The sequence below is a fragment of the Mus caroli genome, chromosome 11 (assembly GCF_900094665.2).
Source record: "Mus caroli chromosome 11, CAROLI_EIJ_v1.1, whole genome shotgun sequence".
Taxonomy (NCBI): Eukaryota; Metazoa; Chordata; class Mammalia; order Rodentia; family Muridae; genus Mus; species Mus caroli.
Window position 1 is genome coordinate 101876032 of NC_034580.1, and position 27359 is coordinate 101903390.

The 27359-nt window shown below is 51.6% G+C and overlaps 1 protein-coding gene across 1 annotated transcript; it reads left to right on the plus strand.

Annotated features, from left to right (window-relative positions):
* Window positions 1–3981: 3981 nt before the first annotated feature.
* Window positions 3982–24713, plus strand: Ace (angiotensin I converting enzyme). The gene is made up of 25 exons (XM_021176406.2): window positions 3982–4284; window positions 4939–5106; window positions 5721–5814; window positions 6571–6714; window positions 7313–7504; window positions 8041–8138; window positions 8386–8558; window positions 8894–9117; window positions 9408–9552; window positions 9797–9895; window positions 10137–10259; window positions 10701–10912; window positions 11599–11735; window positions 12602–12760; window positions 13003–13090; window positions 15068–15211; window positions 15379–15570; window positions 17462–17559; window positions 17719–17891; window positions 20476–20699; window positions 21005–21149; window positions 21425–21523; window positions 23492–23614; window positions 23892–24079; window positions 24265–24713. The coding sequence occupies exons 1-25, from the start codon at window positions 4021–4023 to the stop codon at window positions 24495–24497; spliced, it is 3939 nt and encodes a 1312-aa protein (XP_021032065.1). The 5' UTR covers window positions 3982–4020; the 3' UTR covers window positions 24498–24713.
* The last annotated feature ends 2646 nt before the right edge of the window (window positions 24714–27359 follow it).

Here is a 27359-nt window from a genome sequence, read left to right on the forward strand (position 1 = left end):
GAATATTACATGGTGTGAATACTCATGATATGAAAACACATTTTATCTCTTTTTCAGCTAGCTGACATCAGGATTGTATCCAATGTTTTGGTGTTATGAATAATATGTTGCTATTAACACATTTCTGCACAATTTTTGTACGGACAGTTTTCAACCCCCCCCCCCGATAGATGAGATATAGAGGTGTAGATATTATAGAGTCAGATATGTAGATATCCATTTTATATTTTTTCCAGCAAGAGGATTCTAATTATCTAGTTCCATCCTATTGTGTGTCTACCTTTGCTGGTTACGGTGTAGGCTGGGCTGGCCACAGCTCTCAATCTGTCTTAGAAACAAAACAAAACAAAACAAAAAAATATCTTTTCCCTTCCATTTAATTATCCTGGCCTACTCCTCAAAAACTCAGTTAAGAAGCTGGGCAGTGGTGGTGCACACCTTTAATCCCAGTGCTTGGGAGGCAGAGGCAGGCAGTTCTCTGAGTTAGAGGCCAGCCTGGTCTACAGAGTGAGTTCCGGGACAGCAGGGGCTACACAGAGGAACCCTGTCTTAAAGAAAGCAAAAGACAAATAAAACAAAAACACAACTCAGTTGAGGGGCTTGGGAGATGGCTCCGTCAGAGAAGTGCTTGCTGTGGAGGCAAGAGGGCCTGAGTTTGGATTCCCAGCACCTGTGTAGAAAGCCAGGCATAGCAGCATAAACTGTTAACCCCAGAGCTGGGGCGGCAGAGACAAGAAGATTCCGGAGCCTTGCTGGCCAGCTAGTCCTGCCAAATCAGTGAGTACCAGGTCCAGTGAGAGACCCTCTTTTAAAATAAGGTAGAGAGCAATTGAGACACTAGACATTGACCACAGGCCTCTCTATGTATGGCCCCCACACTAACAGGCACATTTACATATACCACACACAAATCAACTGAACAGCTGGGCACAGTAGTACACACCTCTATTATCCCAGCAGTCAGGCAAAATTGCTGTTAGTTGAAGCTGTGCCTTATTGCGAAACCAAAGGCTAACCATGAGATAAATACAATGTTGTAAAATAATAATCTGTAATGCTTGTTTACAAGGAGCGACTGATAACCAGGGGTAGTTGGCAATATCACCCTGCACCTCCTTCGAATGACATTTTTTTTAAAGTAGCTTGTTGGGTTACATGGCACACTGACAACAAAAAGCAATAGAAATAAACATAAGGGTTTGTTTCTGAGCTCCCAGTTCTTTTTTTTTTTTTTTTTTTTTTTTGATGAGTGTTAGTGTTTGTGTCTGCGTCCCACATGCATGCAGTGCCTACAGAGGCCAGAAGAGGGCATCAGACCCACCAGAAGATGGCGTTACAGGCCCTGGGAGCTGCCCAGTGTGGGTGCTGGTAACTCAGGTCCTCGGCCAGAGCAGCAAATGTTCTCAATCACGGGACCATCTCTCCAGACTCTTTCCTGTTGGTCACGTTTGCGTTGTGTGTTTTTTGGCTCTGTTGTTGTTTGTGGAAAAGTCTTCCTACATAGTCCGAGATGGACTTGGAACTCATGTAGCCCAGGCTGACTCCCAACTTTTGGTCCTCCTGCCTTGGTTTCCCAAGGGTAAGGATTCCACAAGTAATACCACCAATGCTTAGTGATGAGTTTATTTTTAAGGATTTTCCCTCGGCTCTGTAGTTACGAGTAACTGGAAAGGATTTAAAAGGTGAGAGATTGGCTGAACGAGCAGGCCCCGTCTGCACAGGTGGGCAGGATCTGCACAACTCCTCACTGGCCTCATCCTAATTAGATCTTCCTGCAGGGCTGGGAGCCTCCTCCACAGTCTGTGGCATCTGGGGAGGGAGCTGACAGGGGAGAGAAAACCTTACCACTTCCCTACCTCCCGGGGATATCTAAACGTCAAATTATACCACTCACACATAAGGGTACAGAAACATCCAACGTGCAATACAAGTGTAAGGTATATTTCTCTTATGTTCCCTCTCCTTCATGAACAAGACCCTAAAAATAGAGAAAGTTATTATTTTTAACTTTGATGTATGACGATATTCGATGTGTTACTGTAAATTCCAAGTTGGTGAGGTTCGTCATAGATCGCTCTTGCAGAGACCGGGAGCTCCCCGTCAGGAGCATGTGCTCGAACGCCAGCCATTCATGTCACCCCTGTGCTCCCTTCTTTGTGACAAGTGCATGCTAAGCTCTGGGAAACCCACAGAGAATAAAGCAGATTGAAAGAGTCTGTATCCGCTTCCCCCAAAAGTATGGCATAGTGGAAAGCCCTGTGTTTCAACAAGCTCTTACAATATATTGTCACCTTGAGGAAGGAGGGTGGTGACTCCAAGTACCCAGGCTATCAGTAAGCAAGGTTACATTATTTTATCACAGTAGTTAGTCTTTGATTTCGTCACTTTTCTGTAAGGCAGAGCTGTTCATTCCTGAACTTAGTCCCTAATCGGAGAGTATAGAGGATGTCACACTGCCACACAGCTGGGCCTGAGAATGAGCCAGCAGAAAGCACAGCCTGCTCTTCCACTGTTCTGGCCTGGTACTCAGGAGCTCTTCAGAGACAGTCGGGCCTCCAGCTCCACCCTGTCTTTCTCTCTCCTTGCTTTCAGTTCTGTTTCTGACAGAGGGGAAAAAAGAAAAAGAAAAACAAACAACACAAATCAGACCAGATGAGCTCAATACAAGCTAAGGCCTGTACTTACCCCTGCCTGCCCACCCTCCTCTTTGGGGTCCTCTTTCTGAACTCCATAGGTACCACTCTCAGAATCCCCTCCAAAACCTCCACCAGGACAGCCTGCTTCCTCCAGAAACACAATAGCTCACACAAACCCACAGCCCTCAAATCCTGGGAGCCCAGGCAATATGGACCACCTAAGTTCTCAGCAGGTGGCCCCTTGCTCCTGCCTCCTTTCTCCATCTCTTCCAGTCCCCTGGGACCTCTTTGGGAGCAAGTCACCTGACAGGCCAGCACAGTCTCACTCTGAGTCCTGCAGGTCACACAATCTCCCATGTGAACTCCATCACCCCATCTGGCAAGGACAAGGGTCCTCCCACCTCTTTGGGGGCACAGCCCTGGTGCTCAGAGGTTAACTTCACAGGCTGCTGATACATTAAGAGGACCTGATTCTCCCTCCCCCAGGCCTGTCACTTTGAGGGACGGGTGGAGGAGACAGGGAAATGACTGGGAGTGTGGAGACCTGAGGTGACTTGAAGCCAATTTGTCTCAGGGGTAATTTCTCCATTTTTAAAAAGCAGGGGGTTGTTGTAATCTCTAAGGCACATTTTTTTTAGCTTTCAAAGCGTGCAACTGCGAGGTTCTAAGGCTCTGTTGGGACCATGCATGATGGATGGTTCTTGTGAGTTGAACAGCCGACTGACTGTCAGCTGTGTATCCAAAGAGTAGGAGCAGGCATGCCATTGCTGGTGGCCTAGTCTATGGCTTCCCCTCATAGAGTAGAATAGACCCTATTTCGAGGCATCCCAACAACCGAAGCCCAAGGTGAAATGGCTGCTGACATCTGCAGCACCTAGCCAAGGCACCTGTCAGGACTCCTAAACTTCCTGCGCCCACGCAGGCGACCCCTTTCCTCCATGACCTGGCAACCTTAAGTCCATCCCGGTGGCACCAGCCAGCCACCCCTGCCTCCTTGTTGCTCAAGAGCCCGGAAAGGCTTGGAGGGTTATGCCAAACCTGCTGGGCTCTGTGGCCTGAGACTACGTGGTGGCGGCCAGAGGGCTCGGTTGGGCCGCAGCAGTGTTTGCAGCGGGCAGGGACCCTTTCCTAGCTTCCTCTGAGAGAGCCCGATCTAGCCCCATTTCTCCATCCAGGCTGCTCCCTGGCCCCACAGGGCTCTCCTTGCCCAGGGCGGGCGGGGAATCAGCCGGGTTCGCGCTGCCGGGGACTTTGGAGCGAGGAGGAAGCGCGGAGGGGCGGGGAGGTGGGGGTGTGTCGGGAGGCGGCGGTGGCTGGGTTTTATAATCCGCAGGGCGGTCGCGGCACGGGAGAAGGGGCAGCGCCGCACCGCGCGCACCGCGCCATGGGGGCCACGTTCGGCCAGCGGGGGCGGTGGCCGTTGTCGCCTCTGCTCTTGATGCTGTCGCTGCTGGTGCTGTTGCTGCAGCCGTCGCCCGCCCCGGCACTCGACCCTGGATTGCAGCCGGGCAACTTTTCCCCGGACGAGGCAGGGGCGCAGCTTTTCGCTGAAAGCTATAACTCGAGTGCCGAGGAGGTGATGTTCCAGAGCACCGTGGCCAGTTGGGCTCACGACACCAACATCACAGAGGAGAACGCGCGGCGCCAGGTGGGTGCCCGGGCCCGGGCGGGGGCGGGGCGCAGCAGGACGCAGCGGCCAATCACAGGCCTGCGGTCCGTCGCCTAGGGCGGACAGCAGACGCCAGAGCCCCCCTCAGCCTCAACCCTGAGCACTGAGGTCCCTAATGGGAGCCCTGCCATAGGCCGGACCCTCCCACCCGCTCTGCGCATTAGACAGGCAATGATGCTCCAGTACGGGCTGGGCACGTGATCCATGCCAACACAGGAATGGAGTGGATGAAGCTGGCTCCTCAGAGGCCAAAATCCTCCCGAAGCGGCATCAAGGGTTGGGGCGATGGCTGTCTGCGTACAGGGTACCCGGCTTGGCTGCAGAGCCCTTGCCCTTTGGCATCTGCCTGATCTCCTGTTGAGTTTCTTTCCCTGGCCCTCCACTCACTGTCCCCTACTTTGGCCCCAATTTTGTCCTTCATTGTTCTCTTTGAATTAGATTCCCACACTTTCCAACCAGAGGGCTCAGGAGGAGGAGTGCTGCCCCTGCAAGCTCATCCCCAGGACAGGATCTCTGCAGGAACAAGGGGTCTGGAAGCCCTTAGCCTACCTCTGCTCTCTCGGTTCTGTAGTCTCTCCTACATGAGCCTCTTTCTAAGCTGGGCTACTCTTTCTACCCTCCTGGTGAGTACAGGAGGAAGCAGCCCTGATCAGTCAGGAGTTTGCAGAGGTCTGGGGCAAGAAGGCCAAGGAGTTGTATGAGTCCATGTGGCAGAACTTTACTGACTCCAAGCTGCGAAGGATCATCGGATCTATTCGGACCCTAGGACCTGCCAACCTGCCCCTGGCCCAGCGGCAGCAGGTGGGTCTGAGGGTGGAGGCAGAACTTGAGCTCCCCAAGTGCCTATTGTGGTTGGGAAAGCAGCCCGGCAAACAGGAAGGGACTGATAGTCTGTTTGGACCTTGGCTATCAGGAATCTGGGGAAAGAGTGCTGTTCATGGGCTTTTCCCTCCAGATGCATGATGTGACAAGTTACTTTGTATTGTGGAGTAGAAAGCCAAACACGGTAGCTGGCAGGTAGCTGAATTAGTGTGAGGCCCTGGAGTTCATACTCAGAATTGTATTGCACACACAAAGAGAGATGTGTTCTCTCTCTCTCTCTCTCTCTCTCTCTCTCTCTCTCTCTCTCATACTCACACACAGCACAAAGGCCAGGGGATAGCAGGGATTCATGCCCGCTGTGAGCTGGAGACCAGCTGATGCTTGCCTCGGCTCTCTGGTCAGTGGGTACCACCTACAAAGGCTGCTTGCACTGAAAGGGGCACCAGTATAGTAGGGGTTGGAAGAACTGGGTAGCCTTGTCTGAGCCACATCCTTCCTCCAGGCCGCTTTTTCCTTCCAGCCACAGGGGTGGGAAGATTAACTCCAGGGGCTAATATTTGGTCACTAATATTTCCTCAACTCCAACTTGGCAGTACAACTCTCTGCTAAACAACATGAGCAGAATCTACTCCACTGGCAAGGTCTGCTTCCCCAACAAGACTGCCACCTGCTGGTCCCTGGACCCAGGTATGGTCCTGTCCAATCTTAGTTGGGGTTTCCTGGTCCTTTTGGGTCACCTCTAGGATGATGTCTGTCAGTAAACCAAAGGCACTGGTACCCCATTGGGGCTGGAATGTGCAGATGTACCCACACTTCTGCCTCACACCCTTACTGCTTCTGGCAAACTCACTTCGGGGAACCTCTAGAACAGCGGTTCTTATCCTGTGGGTTGTGACTCTTTTGGGGGTCAAAACAACCCTTCCACAGGGGTCACCTAAGACCATATTTACCCAACACAGATATTTACACTATGATTCACAACAGTAGCACAATTACAGATGTAAAGTAACAACAGACATAATTTTATGGTTGAGGGTCCCCACATGAGGAACTGTATAAATGGTGGAGGCATTAGGAAGGTTGAGAACCACTGGGCTAGCCCACCCCTCCACCACCATCTGGCCACCTAGCTCTCCTTTTAGGGGTCCTTTCACCTTCCCCAAAAGCTTCCCACAAGCCTTGGGTCCCTTGGTGCTTCGCCGTTCTATGCAACGGGCCATGGAGGGTTTGTCTATTCTAACCTCTAAATGTCCTTTCTGTGTCAACTGCCTTAGACATTTTCCTGGGAGCAGGGTCCTGCCTGGTGCTTTCTTTGGATAGCCTCATCTCCCCAAGCCCATAGGCTGCCCTTGGTCTGGGGATACTGTAATGCGTGAGGAAGCTGGTGGGAATGAAGACTGGTTTATACCTCTGGTTTCATAACTGATCCTGCTTACCTCTCAGAGCTCACCAACATCCTGGCTTCCTCACGAAGCTATGCCAAGCTGTTGTTTGCCTGGGAGGGATGGCATGATGCTGTGGGTATCCCACTGAAATCCCTCTATCAAGACTTTACCGCCATCAGTAACGAAGCCTACAGACAAGACGGTGAGCCTGCATCTTTCTTTCCATGGATGGACAGCCACCTTTCCTATCTTATAAGGCATTCTTGTCTGCTGTCCCCAGTGAGCCCTAAACCCCTGAGCTAGATAAAACAGCCAGTCTGGTGGTCTCAAGGTCTCCTAGCTAGTGGGGATGGTATGAAATCTGTAGCCAACAGACCCTGCTGTCCTGTCCCTTTTTTCTGATGCTCCTGGTACTACCTGTGGCACTGCTCCTGGCCCTAAGACTCTCTACCTCTTTGTGTTCTTGGACCTGTTTTGCTGGAGCCTAGAGTGGACCTTGATATGGTGACCCATATCTGTAATCCCAGTATTTGAAAGGCTGAGGTAGAAGGAGGAAGAGTTTGAAGCCAGCCTGGACTACACAGTGAGACCCTGGCTTTGAAATGAGGAGGGGGTGGGGCTAGTTATGGCACACAACTGTAATCCCAGAGCTGGAAAGACTGAGGCAGGAAGATCTTGAGTTCAAGGCCAGCCTGAGCAAGTCTCACTCCAGTGCTTGGAATCAGGACAAAGGTAGAGTTGAAGCTAGGATGTGGACAGCCAAAGCTCTGGGCCTGACCTGCACTCTCCCACCCTGTTAGGCTTCTCGGACACAGGAGCCTTCTGGCGCTCCTGGTATGAGTCCCCCTCCTTTGAGGAGAGCCTGGAACGTATCTACCACCAACTAGAGCCCCTCTACCTGAACCTCCATGCCTACGTCCGCCGCGCACTGCACCGCCGCTATGGGGACAAATACGTCAATCTCCGGGGACCTATTCCTGCCCATCTGCTGGGTAAGAACCTGAACCTTGCTGCCCAGAGCAGCTCGGGTGCAGGAGGATGCCTAGAGGAGGGACGATGGGTCACCCTCACAGTGCCTCAGGCGTGTGGAACATCATAACCTTTCTTCCTTACACGGAAGCCCCCCATGGCTCAGTGTCCCCACCAGCCTGGAATCCTGCTTTAGAGAAGCGGACACTGGGGTTTATTTAGAGCCAAGAATTTAGAGCCGACGGAAAACTGGAAAAGAGCAGAGCTAGGGGTCAAGTCGATGGCTTTGGCTGCAGGGTCAGGGTTAGCAGCAGCCTTGTGGTAAACCATACCTGAGGACATGAGTCTGGGAGCCTGGAAGCCTGTGTGGCCCCTTAGTCAAGGATCTTGGCATAATTGGAAAAGACGCCAGTCACCAGTCCTGGGGAGCCCACAGAGAGTCAGGGGACATGTCCTTTGGCCCAAGGGAATATAGGTGCTGACACCCACGCAGGATAGCATACATAATGGGAATGGCTGAGCAGGAGACCAAGCTGCCCCACTTGCTTCTTCCCTGTAGGAGACATGTGGGCCCAGAGCTGGGAGAACATCTACGACATGGTAGTGCCTTTCCCAGACAAACCCAACCTTGATGTCACCAGTACAATGGTACAGAAGGTAGGTCAATGAGACAGGAGTTGGGGGTCATGTGATTGGCATGGGCCCCTCCCCTTTCCTGCAATAGTCAACAGTGACCTAAGGTGGCAGAGTTGATCTGCTGTGGTCAGTAGTGCCCTGCCTTTGGGAAGTGAGGCCACTGAGCCTCAGATACCTTTCCTGTCCTGGGTGGAAGTCACAAGCCCTGAGCTCAAGGCATGGCTCCACACGGCTGCCTCCTGACCTTGTTTCCCTACCTGCTGGCCAGGGCTGGAACGCCACACACATGTTCCGGGTATCAGAGGAATTCTTCACCTCGCTGGGGCTCTCACCCATGCCTCCTGAGTTCTGGGCGGAGTCAATGCTGGAGAAACCAACGGATGGACGGGAGGTGGTGTGCCACGCCTCTGCCTGGGACTTCTACAACAGGAAGGACTTCAGGTCAGACCTGGAGAGAGGAGAGCACAAAGGCTCTAAGGGAGGCGGCTGTGACACAGACCTGCCTCTGTACTGGGGGATTGGTCTATGCCAAGACAATAAGGCACATTAGCTCAGTATCCCAGCAGCTTGGAGGGACAACCAGCTGTGTTGCCTTGGCGTGGAGGAGGGCTTTGAGTGGTGGTCGATCAGGGTAGGGTCAATAGGGTTGCTAGCTCCTGAACTCTCCTCACCCCAGGGCAGAGTCCTCCTAGGCCCCATGTTCCTCCAGGACCAGCCTTCCCAGTACTCTGGTCCTGCCCTCAACATCATCTTCATCCCCATCATCCCCACTCCAGGATTAAGCAGTGCACACGGGTCACGATGGAACAGCTGGCCACAGTACACCACGAGATGGGCCACGTGCAGTACTACCTCCAGTACAAGGACCTGCACGTCTCTCTGCGTAGAGGTGCCAACCCTGGCTTCCATGAGGCCATTGGGGATGTGCTTGCACTCTCTGTCTCTACCCCTGCACATCTGCACAAAATCGGCCTACTGGACCATGTTACCAATGACATAGGTATGTGGGGGGGGGAACATATCCAGCCTGGCTCATTCAAATCTCCTACCACAGTAGATCCCCACTGCTCCCCACTCCATTTCTTCCTTATTTTTAACTTGAGACACCAGATGCACACACCCTGACCTTAGCACTCACCCAGAGTTCTTGTCTAAGTGGGGCTTAGAACTTGAGGCTCACCTCCTCTATCTGTCCAGCCTCGCCTCCTGCCAAATGGCCCTCCGCCAGGTCCACTCTGCCCTAGCTGGACTCTCTCCTTCCCCCTTTTCTTTCTTCTTGTTTCTGAACAGAGAGTGACATCAATTACCTGCTAAAGATGGCCCTAGAGAAAATCGCCTTCTTGCCCTTTGGCTACCTGGTGGACCAGTGGCGTTGGGGGGTCTTCAGTGGACGGACCCCACCCTCTCGCTACAACTTTGACTGGTGGTATCTTCGGTGAGAAGAGGCTCACCCAGGGGACCTCCTGCCTCTACCAGTCTTGTCCCTTCCTTTCTAACAACGTCTGCCCTCTTCCCTTCCCACTGAAGCCTCGCCTTCAGGAAGTCCCCAACCCCCATTTTCCAGGCTGTGGAAGGGATGCTGAGGAAGGGGTGGGATAGGGGTGGAGCTGGTAACTTTTCTGCCAGTCTCAAGCAACATGTACAGCCTAGGGCCTTAGGATTTAAACATCCTCTTCTAGAACCAAGTATCAGGGGATCTGCCCACCAGTTGCCCGGAATGAAACCCATTTTGATGCTGGAGCCAAGTTTCATATCCCAAACGTGACACCGTACATCAGGTATCTCTGCTCTACCCACATCCCTGCTCTGTCCTCCTTCAGACCCAAGGGTTGAGAGTCAGAATGCTCCTTCCTGGGCTACGTACACTCCGTTTCTGCCTTCTTCCCGACAGACAGCCCTTAGTCCAGCTGTCACCTGCAGGACACCGGATAGAGCCTGAGCAAGGGACGCCTTTGTTTAGCTCCCCACGTTCGTTCCTCCTAGCCCCACCCTCCACCCCCCTACCGTCTGTGCCCGCAGGTACTTCGTGAGCTTTGTGCTGCAGTTCCAGTTCCATCAAGCACTGTGCAAGGAGGCAGGCCACCAGGGCCCACTACACCAGTGTGACATCTACCAGTCCGCCCAGGCGGGGGCCAAGCTCAAGTATGTGGCAGGGTTCAAGAACAAGGGGTTGGGGTAGGAGCTGAGGGAAGAGGCTGGTGGAGGCCGTTTCTGCAGGTAGCTGTCTGCTCGGGTTGCAACACCACAAAGCTAGACACCTGTGGAGTAACTCTTCCCTCTTTCCTCTTCTACTTCCATCTCTTCATCCCTCCCTCCCTCTCTTTTTTTCTTTCCTTCCCTCCCTTTTCTTCCCTCCTTCCCTCTCTCCCTCTTTCTCCTGTCTCTCTTACATATCAAATATTTATTAAGCAGGCCTTCAGCTGCCATGGGCCAGGCAAATATCCCCTACCAGCCTCACAGAGACCTCCCCCACCACCCGAAACCCTAGAGTTCTTTTACTAGTGAGGGACAAATGGACAATGGCGCCGTTGTGGGCCCCACCCTGTGTCCCCCTGTGCCCACAGTGGTCATTCTGCTTGGCAGGCAGGTGTTGCAGGCTGGCTGCTCCAGGCCCTGGCAGGAGGTACTGAAGGACCTGGTAGGCTCAGATGCCCTGGATGCCAAGGCACTGCTGGAGTACTTCCAACCGGTCAGCCAGTGGCTGGAGGAGCAGAATCAGCAGAATGGCGAAGTCCTAGGTTGGCCAGAGAATCAGTGGCGTCCACCGTTACCCGACAACTATCCAGAGGGCATTGGTAAAGCTCTGAGTGAGGGTGGACTGGGACTAAGAGAAGTCCTGGCCTCTGGCCTCTGGCCTCTGGCCTCTGGCCTCTGGCCTCTGGCTTCTGGGTCCAAGCCTCAGCATCCTGGTCACTTTGCTGCCAGCTGAGCCCCAGTATCTTTTGCTTCAGTGCCAAGCCACCCCTGGGCTCATCCTCAGGGCCCTACAGCAGAAATGGGTATGTCTTTCTCTCAGGGTCCTAGAGACAGTGTGCCCAAGCCTGAGGGCCCCTGGGGTCAGGCTGGCTGGCACATTGCTCTATGAGGTCACACTGCAGGCTTGGCTCTTATTGGCCGGTGGTGGGAGCTTCAGGGCTCTGCTCTCCTGCGGCCATGGGCCAAGGTTGGGCTACTCCAGGACTGCCCAGCTTCCTCTTTCTGCTGCTCTGCTGTGGGCACCATCTGCTGGTCCTGAGTCAGGTGGCCACTGACCACGTGACAGCCATCCAGGGGATAACAAACCAGGCAACAACCAGAAGCCAGACAACAACTCACCAAGAAACAGTTGGCCAGACAACCCAGATCCCAAGTGGAACTCTTGGAAGGGGGCAGGGCCATGAGGGGGCAAGGAGCCAGGGGCCAGCAGGAGGGAACTCCAATGAGACCACACCTTGTGGTAAGGAAGGCAAGGCCTGTCTGTTTTCCTCCTCACCTCCTGCAGACCTAGAGACTGATGAAGCCAAGGCTGACAGGTTCGTGGAAGAGTATGACCGGACAGCCCAGGTGTTGTTGAACGAGTACGCAGAGGCCAGCTGGCAATATAACACCAACATTACCATAGAGGGCAGCAAGATCCTGGTAGGAACCACTTCCACTAACTCCAGCATGAACCATGTGCACACACACACACACACACACACACACACACACACACACAGCACCAAGCTGTCAAAATCGGTGAAAAGTCTGAACAGAGTATTTAAAAGAATGCTCAGTTTCCAGTTTAGTGGGCTTAGACTCTGCACCTGAGCAAATTTCTCTCGTTTGTTATCGTTCTCTAGTTGAGGACTCTCAGACTGTAATCCGTTGTGCATCAGTGACTTGTAACATTATAGCATCAGTGTTATAAGTGACCTATAAGCGATGTTAGTGTCCCTCCTTAAAGGACTGGCAGCCTGTTTGTCAGCACTGAGGGATCATTCCCCTGTAAATTGGCCTTTTCTTTGTGACAGAGTATACATTATACTACAGAAAACCAACTAGCCATATGCTCCAACCACTGGGTGCTAATGTTGGCTGAAGACCCACTATGTGCTGCGGCCCCTGGGTCCTTGGTACCTCAACTTCTCTTCCTGCATACACCCCTTGGCAGCTATGCATAAGCAGTGAAATTCTTCCCATTTCAAAGATGCAATCACTGAATACTCAGGGGAGGCGGGGGTGGGCGGGGGTGGGTCCTTCTAACAGCACACTGCCTTCATCCTAATGACACCTAAGGCATGCTAAGCTCTTTTTCCCTACTTGCTAGACTGCAGGTGTCTGCCAAGGAACTCATACTGTACCTAATGTATTAGCAGATGGTCCAAGTTGAAGTGGAGGGTATTTGTCAGGGCAAAGATACCCGTCTAATGAAGCAACACTCCTCACCACCACCTTTATAGACCCTCCTACATGGAGACCATACCAAATATCCTGAGCCTGACACCACCTCCTTGTGCCCTCAGCTTGAGAAAAACACGGAGGTATCCAACCACACCCTGAAATATGGTACCTGGGCCAAGACATTTGATGTGAGCAACTTTCAAAACTCTACCATCAAGCGGATCATAAAGAAACTTCAGAACCTGGACCGGGCAGTGCTGCCTCCCAAGGAATTAGAAGAGGTAGGTGGCCATGCGGGTCAGGAAGTGGAGACTGCTGGGAAGTGAACCACGTCCTGGGTCTGGGTCCACACTGCTGTCTTGATTTGTCAAGTCTTAATAGGGATCGTGTCTTCATGTCTCCGCAATTCCCATAACAGTAACACTTTGAGGGCACGTGCTCCTGTGGGTCCTACCCCATGGTACCTGGTGCCAGAGCAAAAGTGAGGGAGGGGCTCTTCACTACCCTTTTCTTCCCCTTACAGTACAACCAGATCCTGCTAGACATGGAGACAACTTACAGCATATCCAACATTTGCTACACAAATGGCACTTGTATGCCCCTGGAGCCTGGTGAGAGCACCCCTGGGTGAAAGAGAGGTGGCAGTGGGCAACTGGCTGGTAGGGATGAGCATGCTGTCAAGGGAAGGGTTTCCTGAACTTGTTTCTACCAGTAGAACTGCTCTGCCCGCACAGAGAACCAGAACCCCATCCAAATTTCTCTAATCCTCTGCCCCTGGAAAGTTGTCTTGCCCAGAATTCCTCAGCCATCTTTCTCTTTCTACATGCCCCTCAGAGCAGTAGACTTGCCAGCACATGTCTCAGAGGCTCAGACCCCCAAAAGGAGTCTCCACCTTCTCTGACTTCCTTAGAACCCCCTCCCTCGCTGAGGGAGATTCCTGAAAAGGAAATAGGAAGGGATGAATCGTACAAGATCTCACAGCCCTAGAAACACCAAATTAGAACTTGGCCTCCTGTTCCTAGCCTGATACCATTCCACACCATCCCTCCCACTACTGAACCTTTCCACAGTGAACCGGTTATAAACCGGCTCATAACCACCTCTCTCCCGATACTCATTTGTCTTCAGCCTATGTCCCCTTTGCCAAGGTTCACTCTGGCCCCACCAATACCCACACAGATACGCTCACAATACACTCTTTCCAGGGTTGATAAACTAGACTCATAAGCATTCTTTGCAAGGAATCTTTACCAGTTGTTTCCTCCTGGCCCCACCCCAGCTCCCAAATTAGAACAATAGCAAATAGAAGGGGAAATGGAAAATAAACAGAAGGAAGAAAGAGTCCTGGGGCAGGGTCTGCCCTTTAGGCAGTGGGTGTAGCTACACACACACACACACACACACACACACACACACACACACGCAGAGAGGGAGAGGGAACATGTCTGTGCTTCATGCACACAGACATGTAAGAATGCCTGGGGTTTTGTATGCATGTCTGGGTGTATATTTCTAAATGTGGATATTTTAAAACATGTAGCATTTGGTATCGCTGCCATACAGGGTTTTGATCTAGGACGAGGCCATCTGGCCATAGACATGGTAATTAAAAGGTCCGTGAAGACCAGTGACTCATCAGACGCAGAATTATGAAAAGCAAATCTTTTTCAAAGAAAGCTAATTAAGTTTACCTTTCTCTGTAACAAGTGAATATGACATAGACTATTCTAGGGTAGAGGCCCTGAGCACAAGCTCAACAGTGAGGGCTTGGGCCACATAGATGATCCAAGCCTCCTCCATGTAGGGCAAGGGCAGGGCAGGATCCTGGCAAAGGCACCTGTTTCAAGATAGCCACCTGCAGTCTTGTGTGGCCCTCACCTGGGCCTGAGAGTTGGATGCCACCTGTGTGTTCTTACTGGGGTTTCTCGTGCAGAGTGGCTTCCACGGGACATAGACGCAGGCTCTCCTCCTTGCTGGGGACAGCTCAGGTAGTTCTTGACCCTCCACAAACCTTGTGGCTACTGTTTTATTAATTTCAGCCCAAAGACAATTTGCAAAGGATGCTGGAGGTCCCCAGGACCACAGCAATGACAAGGCACAGCCCCCTGCTCAGGGACCGAGCTCTCCCATCCCTGAGAGGGCTATGGTCACTTCCTTGTTTATAGATTTGGAAAGAGATAGGTCCGTGGGAGAGAGAACTTGAACTCAGGCCTGTGAAACTCCACAAACCATTTCTCCCAGGGAAGGGGAACTCATGAGAACCTTTTGTTTCTGCTCTGGCCTGGCCACACCCTGCATGTGCACATAAGCACATCACTGAGATGCTCAGAAGAGAAGAACTAAGCTGTCCCTTTCAAAGTATCTGAGATTGTGTGTGTGCAGTATGTCGCCCCAGTTGGGCACCCTAGGAGCTCATTGCGGCTGCTGGCTCCCCATCTCCCCCACCCCCACTAGACTTCCTGCCCGTCTTTGTCATTTCCAAGTGCTCTTACTAGTTTTATTCCAACTCCGAAACTAAATGACCAAGTTCCCTCATAAGCAGATGAGAGGTGAACCAAGGCTCAAGCCATCTGACCCCTTCTTTCCAGATCTAACAAACATGATGGCCACATCCCGGAAATATGAAGAATTGCTATGGGCATGGAAGAGCTGGAGAGACAAGGTGGGGAGAGCCATCCTTCCTTTTTTCCCAAAGTATGTGGAGTTCTCCAACAAGATTGCCAAGCTCAATGGTGAGTTACCAATGCTGGTACCTCTGGCTGGCTGCTCTCCAGTACCTCAAACTCCTCAGAGGCCCTCTGGGATCCTCAGGCCAGGGACAAGTAGGGCCCTAGAGGTGTCAGGGAAATATTGGGTGAGTGATGGCTGTTGGAAGAGCTTGGCTGTGTCTCCTGTGCAGGCTACATGGATGCAGGGGACTCATGGAGATCCTTATATGAGTCTGACAACCTGGAGCAAGACCTGGAAAAACTGTACCAGGAGCTACAGCCACTCTACCTGAACCTGCATGCCTATGTGCGCCGTTCCCTGCACCGCCACTATGGGTCCGAGTACATCAACCTGGATGGCCCCATTCCTGCCCATCTGCTAGGTAAGGACATTGGTCCAGCCTCAGGGAAGTGGTCAATGGGCAATAAAGGGGCAGTACAATAAAGTACTGGCCACAGGGCAGAGATCAAACCAGAATAGTGACAGAACCAGAAGCTCTGAGGGAGCGAGGCCAAGGCTGGAGTGGAACGGGGTTGGGGGAACTTCCCACTCGTCTTTCATATATTACAAATATTGTTTGTTTGTGGTGCTGGGAATTGAACTCATGGCCACTCATGATATGTGGCAGGCAATTGCTCTAACACTGAGCCAGCTTTTCTGGTGCCATGCCTGCCACAGAATTAAGATGTGCAAGCCTTTTACCATCTTTTAAGGGAAAGACTACATTATCCATCATGCCCTGCGATAACAAGATCCAGGAGTCTTGGTGTGGGGCTTGGGGAAGTTCCATATGAGCCTTGAAAGATGTGAGATTTTGGCAGGGATGGTGTGGAGGATCTGGGTCAAGGTGTGACAGCCAAGAGCCTTCTAGGGCTTTAAATATTAAAATAATCCCAAGTGCATGAAGGAGGGAGGGGAGCAACACAGTAGGAGATGAGAAGAGCCAGGGAGAAGACAGAGGCCACCAGTGTTCTGTCCCCATTGGGTCAGCACTTTCCTGGTGTTATTAGGAACAGTGAGGCCAGAGACACCACATTTAGAGGTCGTTTGGGAGACGTCCCCCAGAAGGTGGTTCTACTGTGGGTCTGATTCTCACTCACGTGGAGCATTGCTGCGTCCCAAGATCCTAGCCCTCCTCCATCCATTTTTGGGAGAGTTGAAAGGCAATCTAAGTAGATATCAACTTATAGTGACCAAGAGCATGGAGCCCAGGAGGGGTGCAGAATGTTCCAGGTGGCTGGGGATTCAGGCTGGGGCTGACAATTTCATCTCCAGGGAGGGAGGAGTAAACTAAAGTATACTATACTAAGTTATCCTATACTAAACTAAACTATACTGTACTAAACTATACTACTACACTATACTAAATTATACTATGCTATAAGAAACTATACTATACTAAACTATACTATACTATATTAAACTATACTACGCTACACTACACTGTACTGTACTGTACTAGTATAGTATACTCCCCCCCCCACACTGACATTCCCATCCCCTTCTCATCCTCCACCGCTCTTCCTCTGGCACGCTCTCCCTCAGCTATCGTAGACTCCTGACTCTATGTGGAGTTTCGAACTTTCCACTCATTCTGAACATCACCCTTCTCTCCAATCCTGGAGGGCTGGGCTCTTAAACTGACACTAAACTCTAGGGCCTTAGCCATCCCCAGAGGAGATGGTTGAGTCCTGTTGGACTCCCGGGGGCCGGCATAATACAACTTCAGAGAACACAGAGGGGACAGTGTAATGGTAGCTGGACAAGAGTGGCCTGCTGGCAGTTAAAACCAATCTCATCACTTAGGAGTTATGAACCCACCCCTGTTGGGATTGTGTAACTCTCTCCAGACTCAGGGTCCTTTGCTACACAGTACTAGGGAGCAGGCAGGATTACAAGTCATTACATGCCACGTGCTTTGGGTTGGTTGGCACTTTGGAGGTGGTGGTCATGGGCACTGATGCTCCAGGGACTATAGATTCCTCCTGCGGAGGACTCCCTCACTGCTCATGAGTAGTAAAGACTTACCCTGATTCCTAATGACTGGCAAGGTTTTACCTACAACCAATATTGGAAGTGGCCTTGTGGGCTGGGTATGCAGGTGGGGAGACATACACATCAAATACCCAGCACAGTTTGCAAACAGTTGGTGCTCAAGAGATACCAGCTTGATTGACAGGATTGGGATCTGACCCCTCTTCCGGCAGGATTTCTCTGAGCCTATACAATCATGTTTCCTTTCTGCCATCTGTCTCTCTCCCACTTGCCTCCAGGGAACATGTGGGCGCAGACCTGGTCCAACATCTATGATTTGGTGGCGCCCTTCCCTTCCGCCCCCAATATAGATGCCACGGAGGCCATGATAAAGCAGGTCAGTGAAGCCAAGACAGCCATCTCTGGACCTCCTGAGGGAACGGGGGTGGGGGGCGCAGATACTCTCTCTCCCTCTCACATCCTCTCTCTTGTCATAATTGTGTCTGTCAATCAGAGAGCCCAGTTTGCAAAGAACTCTCTCTCTCTCTGCTTGCAGGGATGGACACCCAGAAGGATATTTAAGGAAGCTGATAATTTCTTTACCTCCCTGGGGCTGTTACCTGTGCCCCCTGAGTTCTGGAACAAGTCAATGTTAGAGAAGCCCACCGATGGAAGGGAAGTGGTGTGCCATCCCTCAGCCTGGGACTTCTACAATGGCAAGGACTTCAGGTCTGTCTCACTGGAACTAGGACCCTTATTTTAAGCCTGGGGACAGACAAGGGTATGGCCCTGTGGCTATCCCCTCAACTGGAGTGAACAAGACAGATGGTGGGGCGGGGGTGGGGGTGGGGCGTGTTTGGGATGCAGTTGAGAATCAAGAGTCAAGGAGCTGGGTCCAGTTCCAGGCATGAGTATCAGGTAGGGAAATTCCACTTAAGAAATGAGAGGCAGGCCAGGGCGTGGTGGCGCACATCTTTAGTCCCAGCACTTGGGAGGCAGAGGCAGGTGGATTTCTGAGTTCGAGGACAGCCTGGTCTACAAAGTGAGTTCCAGGACATCCAGGGCTACACAGAGAAACCCTGTCTTGAAAAACCAAAAAAAGAAAAAAAAAAAAAAAAGAAATGAGAGGCAGAAGTTCTGGGCAGCTCTGTCAGTCAGTGGTCAGTTGGATGCTTACAGCCACAGACCTGATGCCTGATGTAAGCTCTGTGTAGGCTGCAAAACCTCCCTTACAGATTGCTGGCTCTTCCTGTGGGCATGCCGCTGGTACCCAGGGAGGCACACTAGCACTTGGGTGCCTGACACAGAACCCACTCTCAATGACAGACAAAGCATTGTCCTTATAAAGTTGGGATGAATTACCTACAGCTGTCTAACAGACTGCCCCAAAATCTAGTGGCACAAAATGACTAGCTGATCATCAAGTCTCCATGTGCTGCGCAGGAGGTGTTCACTACAGGTGAAAGTGTCCTTACTCCGAGGTGACAGACATCTCAGAGTATTTAAAAACTTAATTGGGCCAGCAAGGTGTCTCAGAAAACAAAGGTGCTTGCCATCACCTCCCATAACCTGAGTCTAATCCTCCAAACCCTCATGGTGCAGGGAGAATGGACTTTCAAAAGATGGACTTTCCAAAGACTCGGTCCTTCGATGGCCAAGGGCATACCATGGCAGGTTCACACACACATTAAAACTTTAATTAATTGACACTAGGGGGAAGTGACTCCTAGGGCTTTGTGAATACTGGAAAGACATTTTGTCACTAAGTTACTACACCCTAGACACAAGTGGGGTAATTTTAGCAGCTCATCTAGGGCCATTTGCCCAGAATCTAGTTTTGGCTATTGGCTGAGTTTTTCAGGTCTCCCCCACACGTAGTGCCTAGGTTAGACTGTTCAAGGAGACCTGGTTAGGGTGTCTGGTTAGTGTGGCTGGAGCGGCTTGTGGTTGATCAGGCCTCTTTTTGGCACAAGCTAGCAGATGAGTTAAAGCAGAAGCAGCCAGACTTTTCAGTGACTAAATGTAAAGCTGGCACAGAGTCCTGTCCGCTATGGGTCCCTCCTCCCTCCAGCATTCCTCTTTTTAGACAGACTCACTATATAACTTAGGCTGACATTGAACTTGTTATCCTCCTGCCTGAGGCTCCCAAGTGCTGGGATCACAGCTATCTTTTTTATCTTTAACCTTACATGACTACCACATTCTATTGGCTATAGAAAACCCCAAGGACAACTGAGAGTCAGGGGAAAGGGGGAAGACTATGTCTGAATTGGGACAGAGATACCATCCCTAGCTGATGAAGTGTCCCAGTAAAACAAGTAGATACAGGGGCTGGGGAGGTCAGCAGTAAAGAGTACTGACTGCTCTTCCAGAGGTTCTGAGTTCAATTCCCAGCAACCACATGGTGGCTCCCAACTATCTGTAGGGGAATCTGATACCCTATTCTGGTGTGTCTGAAGACAGTTACAAAATATAGATAGATAGATAGATAGATAGATAGATAGATAGATAGATAGATAGATAATTAAATAATTCTTTTAAAGAAAGACAAGTAGATACAAAGCTAGGGCACAAACAAAGTGGGTTCGTGGGGTGAGGGAGTGCTGTCTGGCCTTAAACCCTTTGAAAGGTTTAGAGCTTGGAGCTGTAAGAGCCAGTTAAATTGACCAGGGGATCGGGATCATGGGGAGGGGGTTGAGAATTCCTGTGGGAATCTTTTTCTATGAGCAATCAGAAATCATTGTAGCAGACTCCACCCTCCCCCTCCCCATAAGAAAGAATTATGAGGTGAGCCTGCACTGGGAGAGTCTGCTTAGATCCCAGGCAGAAGTAGCCATCATTGGAAGTGGCTTGTAGAAGAGAGAGGGATCAACTCCGAGAGGCAGAGCCTTCTGACTCAGACTGCTCTGTAACTGTCATTCATCATGGCCATTAGCATTCAAGTGAATCGATGCAGATTGCCACAGCCTGTGTGTTTCCCTGGAAGCTAAAGCATGTGGGAAAACACTGGACACACATTCTACAGTGTACAGAATTCATGTCTTTGGGTGGGCCTGCAGAGCAGGTCAGAAAGCAATAGACAGGGCAGATTAGAGCTATTCAGGGAAGCTAGGGGCAGAGGAATGGCTACAATGACTTTTAGAAGCTCCTGGCCCTCAGGCTACCTCTCTCTTAGAGTATCTGGATTTCTCCTTCCCATCTCGCCATGCTCCTTGAACACACACAGAGTATGTCTGCTTCATAGGATACATGCATCGTGGTCCCTTTGCGCCTTTGAGATTCTGACACCCCTTCTCCCAACCCCTGTTCCTAGGATCAAGCAGTGTACCTCTGTGAATATGGAGGACCTGGTGATAGCGCACCATGAAATGGGCCACATCCAGTATTTCATGCAGTACAAAGACTTACCCGTGACCTTCCGGGAGGGTGCCAACCCCGGTTTTCATGAAGCTATTGGAGATATTCTGGCTCTGTCAGTGTCTACCCCCAAGCATCTATACAGTCTCAACCTGCTTAGCACTGAGGGCAGTGGCTACGGTGAGAGAGAGCAGAGGCCCTGTTGGCCAGGCTGGGGACCCAGAAGGGGTAACATACTCGGGAGGTGGGAAGGAGGAAGATTTTGTAGTCCCTCCCCTGCCTGCACAAAGTTCTGAGATAGACCACAGGAAAGAGAAGAGGACCCAGCCTGAGAGGAAATCACACAGATCATCCCTAAGAAGGATGAGAAGACTCAGCGCCCTCCACCCCTCCCCGAGCCGGATCTGAGCTGATAGCACCCCCTCCCCCCAGTAAGAGGCAGGCATGAACCTGAGGCTGTGTTCTTTCTGTCTTTCTCGTGGCAGAGTATGACATCAACTTTCTAATGAAGATGGCCCTCGACAAGATCGCCTTTATTCCCTTCAGTTACCTCATCGACCAGTGGCGCTGGAGGGTCTTTGATGGAAGCATCACCAAGGAGAACTATAACCAGGAGTGGTGGAGCCTCAGGTTCTAGAACGCTCTGGTGGGGGTGTGGATTGGAAGGGGTCTCTGAATTGTTTGCATGCGCCTTGAGGGTCTACAGATGAGCCAGTAAAGTGTATGTGTGCACACACACCAGTGATGGGGGGGGGTCCCCTCGGGTGGTTGTACAGGGACACAGCAAGCAGGGGTAGAGGATATTCTGATGCAAGGACTGTTCTTCAAGTGAAAAAAAAATACCCACTCCCTTTCAATTTGGTTCTCCCTAAACTTGCCTTCTACCACATCTTCCTCCCTGACAGGCTGAAGTATCAGGGTCTGTGCCCCCCAGTGCCTAGATCCCAAGGTGACTTTGACCCAGGGTCCAAGTTCCACGTTCCTGCGAATGTGCCATACGTCAGGTAAGACTGAAGGGAGGAGAGGGCACCATGAGGGGTGGTCCCCTCGGGCTCATGTTTAAACTTTTGTCACTGGACACTCCACGCTGGAGCTGCCCCATCACACCTGCAGGAGTTGGTTCAGGGCACACGGTGCCTGGGTCCACTCACCTGCTACCAAGACCGTTTTTTTAAATGTTCCTTGGATAACACGAACGTTCGCATCAACTAAAGAGTTAAAGTCAGAAACCTCACCAGAAATTGGCTACTGGTTACAAGGCCTAGTCTCAGTAGGATTTCTGTCTCAAAGCAGGTTTTATTCTGTAGCCCAGGCTGGCCTGGAGCAAACTATGTAGTTCAGGCAGGCCTTAAATTTATATCAGTCCTCCTATCTTAACCTAGCCTGGAATGTGAGCCACCACACCCCCCACTGACAGGGCAGTTGGCACATGGCTGGATACTGACTTGGGCCCCATTAATTGATTAGTTTCGAGACAAGATCCCCTTGTGGGGCCTTTGCTCCAATTGAACCAACTGCCTGCAATACATATTGAGTTATATATAAAATATCCTGTCATCTGCAGCCCGGGACTAAAGGCGCTGCTTATGTAGAAGGCTGGGTGCTTAGGGACAGGTTAATTACCAGCTTGGGGCTCAGAGGTCATGTTCTTTGAGCAATGTCCTCTGCCTCTATGGGTATCCACATTCTTACCTTGATCTCAACACAAGGGCTAACAACTCAGCCACCTTTCTACACAGAACATGCTGGAGACCTGGTAGCTGTGGTCCTCCATTGTGAATTACTCTTTTAAGTGGATGGCGTCAGCACACCAGCCTGTGCGTCATTCAGCCATAGCATAAGGTGGCCCAGGCAGCTCCTTTCCTTCCTCATACTCTCAGGGGGCACTTACTCAGGGTGAGGAAGGATGGGTGTGGGACCCAGAGTTGTGACTAGGCAGGTCCCAGGACAGTCTCTGGTCCCCAGGCTGGTACCTGGGAGCAAGGCACAGAGGACAAAGAAGGCCTCTCAAGAGGGCTAAGCTTCTTAAAGGTCTTGCCTCCAGTAATCTCTGCAAGCCAAGGGGAAGCAGGCCCTGACACCAGGACTAAAGTCAGCACATACTAGGATGGATGGAGTCTGGGACTTGGGAAGGAAGACAGCACTCACTCTCCAATGTTGCAGAGGACCAAGTAGCAGGAAGAGTCATTGCTGGAATCCATCAGCCTTAACCTAGACAGTGTCCTAGTGAGGACCTTTAGGTGACAAGTCTCTGGTGAGGCCACCACCACCTACCAGATCTCCTAAGGTCCCAGTACTCACTCTTGCCTTGAGATGGACCCTGTGACAGTGTCCCAACTTAGCACAATTATCCAGACAGGAGTGAACGAAGAAGACTTGGCTCTCTAGAAAAACACATCTTACTGGCCTGCAGCCTGCACAAACACTGAGGAAGTGCCAGAGGAGCGGGTAGCAAATGGTTTATGCCCAGGATCCAAAGGAAGGAGCCTGTTCCGCTACTCAGGACCTTTAAAACAAGAGTTGGTGTGGTTGCCCAGGCTTGACTGGCAGGTTCCCACCAGGAAATTCCTGCTACTTCAGATAAGACTGTTCCCACTGCCTTCCTTATGGAGAAGGCTCTATCACATCTATAGGTTCCACCCAGCAATCCCTAGCCCTTCTGCTCCATCAATGGAAACCATACAGCCTGCCAAGGATTTGACGGGGCTCTTTCATTAACCTCTTCTTGCCTGCTCTTTGGATCCCCTTGGAGCAGGAATTTAGGCAGCCTGTGGGTGGGCAGCATCCACACAGGCACGGCTGGGAGGAGCTCAGATGGCACCAAAGGCAATAGTGACATCCTGACTGCATCCAGTGTCTCCCGGAACTGTCAGAGGGGCACCAGCAAGCCCCTCCATCTCCGCCCCACTCTACCTTTCCTATAGTCTAGACACTTCACCCACACCGTGTGTCACCCGTTCCCTCCACCGCAGGTACTTTGTGAGCTTCATCATCCAGTTCCAGTTCCACGAGGCGCTGTGTCGCACAGCCGGGCACACGGGTCCCCTGCACAAGTGTGACATCTACCAATCCAAGGAAGCAGGGAAGCTCCTGGCGTGAGTGTCCTTGAACCTCCTTTGACTCTTTGAACCTGAGAAACCACTAAAGCTATTGAGTGGCACTGAGAGCAGCCAGGAAGAGCCTGAGTCACCCTTGACATGACACCTCCAGGAGGATCCTGGAGTCCCTGGGCCCTCCCCTCTCCACCCCTGCCTCAGACCTACTCAGGCTTTCCCAATCCTAAAGGGATGTTTAGGCGGAGAAAATGGGTTTGATTAGGTAAAAGAATCCAGGTCCTTATTCAGTTTCCCTTTCTCTGGTGCTCCCCCGCAGGGACGCCATGAAGCTGGGCCACAGTAAGCCGTGGCCAGAGGCCATGAAGCTGATCACAGGCCAGCCTAACATGTCAGCCTCCGCCATAATGAATTACTTCAAGCCACTGACAGAATGGCTCGTCACCGAGAACAGGAGACATGGAGAGACACTGGGCTGGCCGGAGTACAACTGGGCGCCAAACACCGGTACTACACCCACCCCACCTCTAGCCCCCGGGACCAGCTCCCAGAGCTCATATAGGGCTGAACCCCATTCCCAGTCCAGACAGTCTCCAGTCTGACCTCAGAGCAAGAACAGGGACGCCAGAACGCAAGACCCCAGCCCACCCGTCGCCCTGCCCACCGCCCTGTCTCCTTGCTTCCTCGCTCAGCTCGCGCAGAAGGCTCCACCGCAGAGTCCAACCGCGTCAATTTCCTGGGCCTGTACCTGGAGCCACAGCAGGCCCGCGTGGGCCAGTGGGTGCTGCTCTTCCTGGGCGTCGCCCTGCTCGTGGCCACCGTGGGTCTCGCCCATCGGCTCTACAACATCCGTAACCATCACAGCCTCCGCCGGCCCCACCGTGGGCCCCAGTTTGGGTCTGAGGTGGAGCTCAGGCACTCCTGAGGTGACCCTGCTGGCAAGGCCAGCAGAGGAGTGTCCCATAAGAAACTGGATGGGGGGCATGGTGTTTGAGTGGAACATACCCTAGCTGAGCCTTCCTCCTTTGCTGTCCCCATCCACTCTGCCCCCCAGGCCCAGCCCCTAGTCTCTGGATACCCAGGGTCTAACACCGACTTCCCTGCCCAATCTCTGTGAATACGAATTAAAGGTCCTCCCCCACACCTGAGTCTGTGTCCCTTGTGGGAAGCCAGGGACAGGACCGGCTGCTTGCCTGTCTCCTGACAGTCCCAGCACGACTGGTTGTCTTCGCAGTCTTCCTCCAAGCAGGAAGCTAATCCCAATTCCTCTGGACCCCATCCCCCACAACCTTTCCCACCAGCCTTCCTAACAGCTCAGGTGAGGTGGCTCATGTCTTGCCAATGAACTTGCCAGGGAGGAGCCTAGGAAACGGGAAGGAAGCAGGTAGGCTGCCTCCTGCTTTATGTGTGGATACACTATAGATGGCTCATCCTGTCCCATGTGACCTCTCTGTGTGTGGCTGGGTGTCTTGGAGAAAGGCCCTGGATGCCCTTCCCTGCTACAGGGTGAGGGCCCTGGAAGGGCGTGGCTCACGGAGCATGCTGAAGCCGCCAGTTTATAAGTGGACAGCCTGGGTTCCCTGACGCAGCCACGTAGGCTCTGCCCACGGGAAAGAGCATTAATCCGTGACCACACAGTGGGTTCACTGCTACCGCCCACCTCCTCATCCCGGAACACGTCCCCTCAGCCTCAGCCATCCTTTGGAAGGCCTACTTGGATTTTGGGGGTGTCACTTGAAGTAACTTTTTATCTACATATTTATGTAGTAAATTTGGAAAAACTGAATAAAAAGCCCATGGTAGCAACATTAAGAAATATAAGCACTGATGGAGCTTTGGTATCGTTCAGACTTTTTATTTTATTTGGTTTTTTTTTTCTCTACATACGATATGAGGTACCACTATATTCTATGTATCTTTCCCCCCTTTATCATAAATGCATCTATTTTTAAAAAATATTTGATTGCTAATCCTAGTTCTTGGCCAAATGGAAAATGGTCAGATTTCTAGGGCAGAATCTTGCCTTCTAGCTGGGTCCCACCTCTGTTAGGACCCTTTCCCCAAATTGTCTCTATCTCTCTCTGTCTCTGTTTCTGTCTCTTGCTCACTCATTCTCTGTACGTGATGTGCAGGGATATGGAGTTGAGGACTTTTAGATTTACAAGAGGGTGGAAGTTTACAATTCAGCAAGACAATGAAACTTATAAATACTCCCTCTGGATTGTTTCCAAGGCATATAACGACAGACTTTAGTTCCCCCACCCCACCCCCTTCCCTTTTGCAATTTGTTTGCAAGACAAAGGTCATTGCATCATAACCTCCTTTTCTATTTTTATAAACTACAGAGTTTCAGGCTGCCTCTCAGGGCTGTGGGCAATGTGAGGTCACCAGCCTTCACCCAAAGGACAAAGCTCCAGGCTGAGGGCAAAGGATTTCACCATGTGGTTACCGTGGCAAACTCTTCTCTCTCTCTCTCTCTCTCTCTCTCTCTCTCTCTCTCTCTCTCTCTCTCTCTCTCTCTCTCTGTGTGTGTGTGTGTGTGTGTGTGTGAGCTAGCACCCTGTATAGAGGTCAGAGGACAACTTACAGAAGTCTGTTCTCTGCTCCTAGCATGGTCCCGTGGCTGGAACTCAGGCTGTCGGGTTGGCACACCAAGAGTTTACCCCACTGTGCCCTCTTGCCAGCCCTTATTTCAGTTGTTTGGGGCATGTGCACATACAGGTACCATAAAGCATTCTGGAGGTTAGAAGACAGGCGCGAGTTGGGTCCTTATATTGTGTGGGGCCTGGGGACCAAACTTGGGCTGTCAGGCTTGGCAACACCTTTACTCACCAAGTCATTTGCCAATCCTCCACTTTATTTTTTGAGACAAAGTTTCTCACAGAACCAGGAGCTTGTCAGTTCCACTAGACTGCTAGCCCCAGGATCCAACTGTCACTGCTTCTGTTAAGTCTGGATGTACACAGCCATGCCCAGCTTTTACAAGGGTGCTGGGGATTTGAACCTAGCTAGGTCCTCGTGATTGTACAACAAGCACTTTTCCAATGGAGTTGTCATCCTAGTCCTCCCCGCCCCCTCCCCCTCTCCATTTATTGAAGCATTACAGTTGTTTTGGATTTAATGAGACAGAGGTGTTGCTATGTGATCCAGCCTCCTGGGGAATAGGGATACATATATTCAACATTCTCAAACACTACATTTGTTCATGCTTCTATGGGTGAAAAAGGTGGATGGAGTCTACCTGGAAGTTTGCAGAGAAAGAGAGAATAGTGGTCCTCCTGCTTCAGTGTTCCCAGTACTGGAATTCCAGGTGTGAGGGACCTCACCTGGCCACCTGACAGCACACATTCTTCATGGCTCGTCCACGAGTTTTATTTTGTTTTAAATGGCATTTGACTATTGGGGGCGGCTCACCACAGCACACATGGGAGATGTCTGAGGACAACGTCTTTCCTCGGTGCCATCTGCTCTGTCACTGTCTCTGTCACTGGGCACAGGCTCTGGAACCAGAGCATTTGGTTCAGTCCAGCTTCCGTTATTTTCCCTGTGTCTACAAGCAAGCCCCTCTGCTGGTCTCCATCTGTTGCCAGACGGTGGTGGCGCACGCCTTTAATCACAGCACTCGGGAGGCAGAGGCAGGCGGACATCTGAGTTTGAGGCCAGCCTGGTGTACACAGAGAAACCCAGTCTCGAAAAAACAAAACAGGGCTGGTGAGATGGCTCAGTGGGTAAGAGCACCCGACTGCTCTTCCGAAGGTCCAGAGTTCAAATCCCAGCAACCACATGG